Source organism: Eubalaena glacialis, chromosome 8, assembly GCF_028564815.1.
Source record: "Eubalaena glacialis isolate mEubGla1 chromosome 8, mEubGla1.1.hap2.+ XY, whole genome shotgun sequence".
NCBI classification, from domain to species: Eukaryota; Metazoa; Chordata; class Mammalia; order Artiodactyla; family Balaenidae; genus Eubalaena; species Eubalaena glacialis.
Window position 1 is genome coordinate 109,869,279 of NC_083723.1, and position 8,304 is coordinate 109,877,582.

The 8,304-nt window shown below is 45.6% G+C and overlaps 1 protein-coding gene across 2 annotated transcripts in view; it reads left to right on the forward strand.

The window, feature by feature from the left end:
• Positions 1-3,001, forward strand: part of EXOC4 (exocyst complex component 4) — an 843,793-nt gene extending 840,792 nt beyond the window's left edge. For both annotated transcript variants that reach the window (XM_061198739.1, XM_061198740.1), the window contains one exon: positions 1,526-3,001. In XM_061198739.1, coding sequence (XP_061054722.1) covers positions 1,526-1,763 — 238 coding nt within the window. In that variant the 3' untranslated portion in view covers positions 1,764-3,001. The remainder of the gene's footprint in view (positions 1-1,525) is intronic.
• Positions 3,002-8,304: the final 5,303 nt, after the last annotated feature.

The window sequence follows — 8,304 nt, forward strand, 5'->3', positions numbered from 1 at the left end:
CAGCCCTCTCCATCCTTGGCTCTCAGCTTCATGTTTTCTCTGCACTGCACATTCACTCTAATGCCTGCTTCCCTTCCATTAGAAGGCACTACTCTTCTCTCCATCACCTGGGCCAATGGCTTTGAGCCAAATGGCTCTCAGGTCCCTTCCTTTTTGCTAGAATTATACCTGGTCCCCTCCCAGACCATCCTACATACTGCTGTCACATTAACCTTCCGGAAGCACAACTTGGAATGGTGCCTCTGTTCTCAGCAGAACTTGGGCCCCCAGATGGGGGGTGCTTTATTGACTTATCTAGGCCTAAAGTGCTTTACTGACTTGACTCTCCTGATGTTAGACTCTCTACCTCTGTCCTTCACTGCCTTTTCCCACGACTCTCCGCTATTCAGCTGCACTCCCCAGGCTAACCAGATTACTCTTCCCTGTCTTTGCTCATCTCTTTTCTTTTCCTTTAATCTAGAATTTCCTTCCTGGAAGCCCTGCCTGACAGTATCCTACCCCATTTGAAGTCTTCCTTGATCCTTCACCTCCCTTCAACATGGTGTGATTTCCTCCTTCCTCTGCTGGAAATTCATAGCACTGATACCTCACTCCGGGCACTCGGGACATTCTTGTCTTTGTCCGTGAAGAAGAGTGTTGGACTTAGAGTCAGAAACCTGGGTTCATCCTGTCAGAGCCACAAATGTCTTTGTGACATTGGGCAAGTCCTAGAACTTCCCTGGGCTTCAGTTTTCTTATCTGAGAAAAGGAGTAATAGCTCCCTAGGTGGAGTGAGGGTTACATGACACAGTACGTGGAAATTAACTTCGCTAGCAGTTTTCTGTGCTTTTCATTACCTTTTCCTACTTGTCTCTGAGCTATCTGAGGAAAGGGGCTGTGTCTTGCTCATCATTATATACTACTATTACTATTATTACATTACTGTTAATACATTATTATAAATATATTTCCAGTCATAATAGTTAATGTTTATGGAGCAGGTAGAATTGTGTCAGGCACCATTCTAAGTACTTTATATGGATTAACTACTTCTTCCAATAACCTAAGAGGTACTGTAACTTCAAGAGATACTATTATTATCCCACTTTATGGAGAAAACCATATATTTCACAGAGCCTCCAATGAATGAGTCAATGAATGAGGGATTGAATGAGACAGAAACTACTAGCAATGCCTGCCAGATGGCTATTTCTCTCTCTTGCTTCTGTACCCCAACTTCTCTTTCTTTTGATCTCCTGAGGCAAATGCAAAATTAGGAGAAAGTCTTGAGTGAACTGAGACCTTGGTGAGAGGTCTCCCTGGGTCTTCATTTAGACTTCTCATGAAGTAAGCTCCAGGAGGATGGAGATCATGTCTGTCTTGTTCTCCATTACATTCATAGGGCTTAGAACAATATCTAGTGATCAGTAAATGTTTATTGAATAGATAAACTAAGTAGTTTATAAACAGCACATTCATTACCACTGAAACCACATAGATTGCTGACCACGGAGCCAGTGAGCAGTGTTGTGTCTTGCTTTCTCAGGCAGTACTACGAGATGCTGTACAACACGGCTGATGAACTCCTGAACCTGGTAGTGGACCAGGGCGTGAAGTACACGGAGCTGGAGTACATCCACGCCCTGACGTTGCTGCACCGCAGCCAGACGGGGGTGGGAGACCAGACCACCCAGAATATGCGGCTGCAGCGGCTCAAGGAGATCATCTGCGAGCAGGCAGCCATCAAGCAAGCCACCAAGGATAAGAAAATAACTACGGTGTAATGGGGTGCACCACGGGAGGGGGCGGGGGACTGGTCATTTTGTTTCCTTGTTCATACTCCTTTCTTTGGTATGTTATTTTGTATATTCTGAGCTGACTTAGTTTTCTCTACACTGATGCTTGAGTGGAGAGAAGTTGTAAGGGTTCTTTTCTCTTTAGTTTTGGTTTTTCATATAAACTGTAAAGGGACTTCGCAGTACAGAATGTTTGGATTGAACATTTACTTTGATGCAGTCAATTCCAAAGGGCCTAGGGTGGGATGGGGAGGAAGGTTGTGTCGAATTGAACTCTGCAAAAAATGAATGCATGAATGACTAATGCCCAGCAATCTTTGGTAAGTAGATTGTTCCTAATTTCTAGTCCCTCCCTAAAATCACTTAATAGGGTTCTATTACATAAACAGTAGGATTTTTACTGTCTTGACCTTGTCAGTTTACAGTTCGATGAAATAAGTGTATGTGCATTGCTTTCTGTCTCTATTGCCAATGGCTTCTCAGCTGGCTGCAGTTTTCAACAAATTTCCATGACCGAAACAGGACCTCTTCAGGGCTTGGGAGAAAAAATCCTTTTATCTCAATCCTTGGGAGAGTTTTGTATGCAGTAGCCTGGACCCAGGTGATAGGTTGGTATGATGCCTTTTTTTTTTTTTTTTTTCTGCTGTATCAAAACCAAACACCATCAAATTAATGACAAAAATGAAAGAAGGAAAGGCAATTCAACCCTCTTCTTGATTTTTCTCCTCTGTTCTCCAAGAGAAAATGACGGTTAGAGAATTTTTTTATCTCACTTGAAACATTGTCTGGGTGTGAATGATTCTTCAATGCTTACTCTCCTTGGGAGCCCCTAGGTCTTTCTCATCTTAGAAAGTAGCCCAGGCCTGCCAGCCGAGTGCAAGGAAGCTGGAACAGCCGTGACCTTCCTCCTCTGTTCACCCACCAGCTGAGGCTGTTTCTGAAGTGCTCTCGGCTGGTGTGGGAGCTCGCTGCTCCTGGCACACTCGCCTTCCCCATTGTCCCCACATCTCCAAGCTCTCTTCCTGCCTGTGGCTCATATATCACAGAAGAAAGCAATGCACTGACCGGGACACAACTTGAAAACACGTGGAAAAGAGAGTGGAAAGGACTTGGACCACATGAGGTCAGGCCTTATGCCCTGATGGTTCAGAATTTTACACCTGTTTGTACAACTTAGGTCTTGTTGGGAAAAGCAGAAAATTAAAAAATGGTTTGAGAAGCTTAAATGTTGTGTATTGTTTTTCTTGTATTTATTCAGCAAACATTCCCTGAGAGCCTAACATGTACCAAATGCTGCTGGGCAGGGGGGCAGATCCTCAGTAATGAGGACACCCTTATTATCTACCTCTAAGACAGAATGGGAACCAGACTCTAACCAAAATCGTAAGAGATGTGCACTCGGGGCTGGGTTAGAAATCGGGCCAGTGGGGCGGCTGTGAAGGGAACTCAGCAGGCAGCTGGAAGATGGTCTTCCAGGAGATTCTGGAAGGAATGTTGTAAATCTGTGTAGCTTCAGAGGCCCAATTGGGAAGAAGTTGAATGTATATGGGAGATGACCATGGAAAAATGTACTGCCCCTAAACAACATCACTGGAAGTAGTCTTCCCGAGAAGTGGGGGTGGGAAGAGGGAGACGAGGGGAGATCAGAGCTGATCACTGTGGTTTGCAAGCCTCCCCTTAGTGGCTGTGGCCTGCCCACAGAGCTCGTGTGCCTTTTCTTCCCTTTCCTGTCCACTCTAGACAGAGAACCTTGGAGTGGTGATAGGGAGGCCAGAAGAGCCAGGGTGGGATGAGGGAGTGCTTAGGATCATTTGATTGGATGTGGGAAGGGACATGGGTTTGGACAGAGTAGAATGCCAAAAACACTGAGAACCGGCAGACCAATGGCCACATGAGCTGCTTCGGGGGAGCATTTAGAAAAGTGAAATCCCTGCTTTGCTTACAATGATGATAAGATTGAAAAATGTCAATTCTGCACAGAAAAAGCGATCTAAGGTTCTTTGTCCCGAATTTCTATGCAAGATGGTGCATCAGTCATTATTCTTCAACAGGTCAAGGATAGCCAGTGACACACTCGGTGGATGGTCACATGGATGCAAATGGAGATGGCACAGCTACCTCAAGACCTATCCCCTTTTGGGGAACAGTGAAGATTTCTACTTGTTATGGTCCTACCTTGGGGATGTTTTGTGAGACTGCTTTTGTGCTGTTCACAGCCATGATTGGACATCACTGGAGAGAGCCAGGGTCTGCCAAGGTCAGGGTCCAGCATCAGCTGACACTGATATGTAGCCACAAGAGTTCGTTTCCAGCCATGAAGACCACTCCGTAAATGTGCTTTTGCAGCTAAAAAGGCCAATAAAATAGGCCTCCCCAGAAAGGGCACTAAGCCAAAGCAAACCGGTATCTCGCTCTTCTACAAAGCGACAAATGGGATGGACATACGTGGGATACCGTCTGTGCCACTGTCAGCACCGTGGAGAGGGCTCATGAGGAAGGGTCTGGAGGGGGACAACAGACAAGAGCACGAGGAAGGAGGACCCTGAGGTGAGACCAGCCGGTCATCAGAGAAGCAGCTCCACAAGCAAGAGCAGCCCCAGAGAGAGCTTCCTTCTCTTGCTGTCACTGTCATCTGCTCTCTGGTGCTCAGCGTGCTGTCCCACAACCGTGTCGCCAATACTACTTCCTTTCAAGGGATTGGAAAATACTAAAGGAGTCTCTCCCAACTCAGCCTCCCTTAGAATAAATTCCTTGAAGAAGAGGTACTCATTCAAAGGATAGGATCCAACTCTTGATAGATTTTGGTAAATCGTGTTCCCAGAACTGCTGATAGTGGTTTCTTCTTCTGCAGTGTTTTGTTACTTTTGATTATCTTATTATCACTTATCAGTACACCTCTTAATTTATAAACAATACTCTGGATAATATTGTGCCGTTCACCCCATGAGCCCTCATTTACACCTGTGCGGTGGTTACAGTTTCTCTCAGGGACTTTCATCCTTGTACAGTGTTTTTATTCCGACTTCACAATGAGGTGTTTTTAGTCGTATTGCCCAAGTGGAACTTTTTCCCTCTCACACGTGATTACATCTCTGCTGATTAGATGAGGAACAAGGATATACGTTCCTCGTGCAGCCCTTGGCCAAAGAGGACCCCTGCTTCCAGGCTCTGAAAGACAAGTTCATTTCTGAGTAGGCAAATCAGCCCAACTTCAGTGGTAGGACCAGGCCTAAGCTCCCACAGCTCAGACCCTTGAGACAGCCAGTCATGCAGGATCTGGTGGGGACTCTCCACCTGGAATTACAGCCCTGGGCAGAGTGACCTCACTCACAGAAGCCCCAGCCTCTCTCCAGGACATTGTTCTTGCCTGAATGTTTTCTCGGCCTGACAGTCATTAATTTATGTTTCAAATAGCTTGAGAAGAAAACCTCAAATACAGCCAAGTTGAACTGGCAACCAAAGCCTGATCATTCTTACTGTCAAGTCATATCCATGAATGTCTTAGCGCTAAGGCATTCATTGTCAGTCAAAAGGATATGATTGCCGGTTACAGCAATAACAAATCCTGATACGGATTCATGCAATGGCAAGCAAAAGAGACAGTCCCTTGTGACATGGTGCTGCTACTTCCACTCTGATCTTGCCCTTGTCAGAGGCCATATATCCCAAGGCTCCCCTTTCATTTAGGAAGACATCTGGTAGGACTGAGGACTGAAATCTTCAGCCCAACCCTCTTCTACTCTCTCCGAGCTTTGCCTTTTTGGAAGCCCTCGGCTGTATCTCATTATTCACTTTCCCTCCTTAACCAGCAAAGAGCCTGGAAGTTGATGGAACAAATGGATTCCCGCTTCCAGCTTCCATGAATGTACCAATGCCATTGCGTTCAGGATTCTTGCTCTGAGACGTAGCTGTGGCTGCTTCCCCAGGACCAGGGCACAGAAAATTCACAGTAAACAACAGAGGGTAACCAGGGTCCCACAAGCGCAAGCTAGACTCATTCCATTGGAGACAAACGCAATGAGAAAACCAGCGAAGTGGCTGTCCTTCTAGCAGGATGTGAAAACAAGGAGCTTTGAAAAGCAGAGCGTGTGCTGTAATACACACACCTGAGAGCAATTGTCTTAATGTGGCAGGGATGGAAAACAAATTGGGCATAATTTGGAGGGAGCGTAATGAGATACCAAGAACAAGAAAACAAAGAATGACTGGGCTCAGCAAAGGTCTCGACTCTGTCCTAATTAGGCACAGTTGTCCTAAGAAGTACATAATTAATAAGCGGATGACCAGATGTGAAATACAGCCAAGATTCTTCCTGAGATGGAAGTTGTAATGAGGTGTACACAGCTGGAGGTGGTTGTCCTAATTTGGCTGAGGCTCAAGACCTGCCTGGAATTTTGAGGAGGTGTAGAGGGAAACCCACTGCAGCTTCACATCTGAAAACAGCTTGGCCTATTCCAACTGGGCCGGGGTGTAATGAGAGAGAGTTAATTATCAAGGGTTGCAGAAGCTCTTGAGGAATTGAGCTGGAAATTTCTTTCAAAGGGAAATGTGCCTGATTTGAGGACTTGCTTTCACATACCTGGGCCACAGACTTATGTCTGTAATTAAAAATATCACCAGAACATTCACACACCTGGAGCAGGAGTCCCTAGGACCCCGAGAGAGAACGCAATGAGCTGTAAAAGCAGCACATGTATTTTATTCATGTATATACAGTTTATTTATGTACATACAACTGAAAAGAAATAAAGTCAGGTGCTGTCGGGTGAGTGGAGTTCCTATTATATTCAATCTCATTTAGAAATGTGGCCTCAGATTCCTGCTGACTTTGCAAATAGATACTCTAGGAGGAGAAAAATTGGCAATCTCCTCATCCCAAACTTATTTAATTACCTACCAGGCTGAGTTTTCTTTCACAAGGATTTATTTACTGTGAGAGAGCAGGAAACCCTTAGTACCTGATTTTTGTTACTGTATTTATTTTATGGTTGCTATTATGTTATTTTAGATACCACTTATTGAAGACTGAATATGTGTCAGGTGCTGTGCTGAATGCTCTAATGCGTACTTCCATTTAATCCTCACAATAATCCTATGAGGTAGATATTATGATCATCCCTACTTTACAGAGGTAAGGAAACAGAGGCTCAGATTAAGGACTTGACCCCAGACAGATGCTGACTCCAGAGTCCATGTTTGGAACCCCTCTATTCTCTATCCTGAGCCAAAACCCCTCATCCCGTGTAGCAAAGGGAGGGTACTTCACGTGCTGTATTTGAGTTCCAAATGACATTTTCTGGTAGTTTGACACCTCCATTTGCTCTGTCCTCTCCTGTGGCCCCTAGAGGGAGCTACATTCCTGGACTGAATTTGGGGCTACCTGTCTCTCTCCCCTGCTTCTCCTCAGCCCCCCACTGCCTGAGGCCACCCCTGCGGCCAGTACATCAACATAACTCTTGGAAACAAAAACATTTGGCCCAGGGGCTGAGCCCAGCCAGCTGGAGATGGGAGAGGACCCACACCTCAGCCAAGTGATGGAGTGACCAGGAGGGTGAGAGCTAAACGCTCAGATTTTAGAATCTGCTCTACCTTGGCTCAGAAGGTCACCTCAGCCTCTTACAAGTGGTTTGCTATTGTACAAGTTATTAAATGCCCCAAGCCTCGGTTTCCTCATCTGTGAAATGGGATAATAATAACAGCTCCTATCCAACACTGTTGCTCTATAAAGCAAAAGAGGGTGTTCAATACCTGGCACATAATAAGTATTACATATACATGATAAATAATATTCTAATAATAATATTATCTTGTCTGTTTCTTTGAGGTGGTATTGACTCAATATCTAGAAAACCTGCCCTGTTGATGTGGCATACGAGTACAGCCACCCTGACAGGCCCTGTTTTTAGAAAGGCCTTGGTTTTGCCAGGTGGAGCCCAGGATTTGGAAGCCTGAAGAGCCACCCTCCCACCCCACAACAGTCATTCCTGATTTTGTTACTCCACTGTTTCGGCCCCCTCTCCCACACAGGACAACTGCCCTCGGTGTCTGGTTCTCAAGCCTGCTTCCTTTTTATCAATAGCTATTAGTGAGTTTGCATCTGATTGCCCACCAAAGTATTATGCGCATCTCATTAAACTCTGAAGGCTCCAGTACCGTTTAGGGACCAGGCCTTAACAGAGGAAATGGCCTGCCTGGGCTTTGACTTTGCTGTCTGTCACTCTGCCCACCTATGCTGAGGAATGTCGGATCCTGGACCTCCAAGTTCACAAATTGGTCTGTGAAATCGAGGTGAGAAAAGGGTCACTTTAAAAAATCAAATCCGGCTCTGAGCTCTCACTTACCATTCTTAGCAGAAGTCCAACTTCAGTAATTTTTTGTGGTTTCTTCCTGGGGAGGGGAAAGGGAGGCTTCCATGAAGACAATACGGTCATCAGTGTGTCCTGATCTCTTCGTCACTGCTGCTCTGGATGCCAGCTGCCCTCAGGTGCTGCAGCTCCGAATGTGGAGGTCCCCTCCAGTGTTCTGAGGC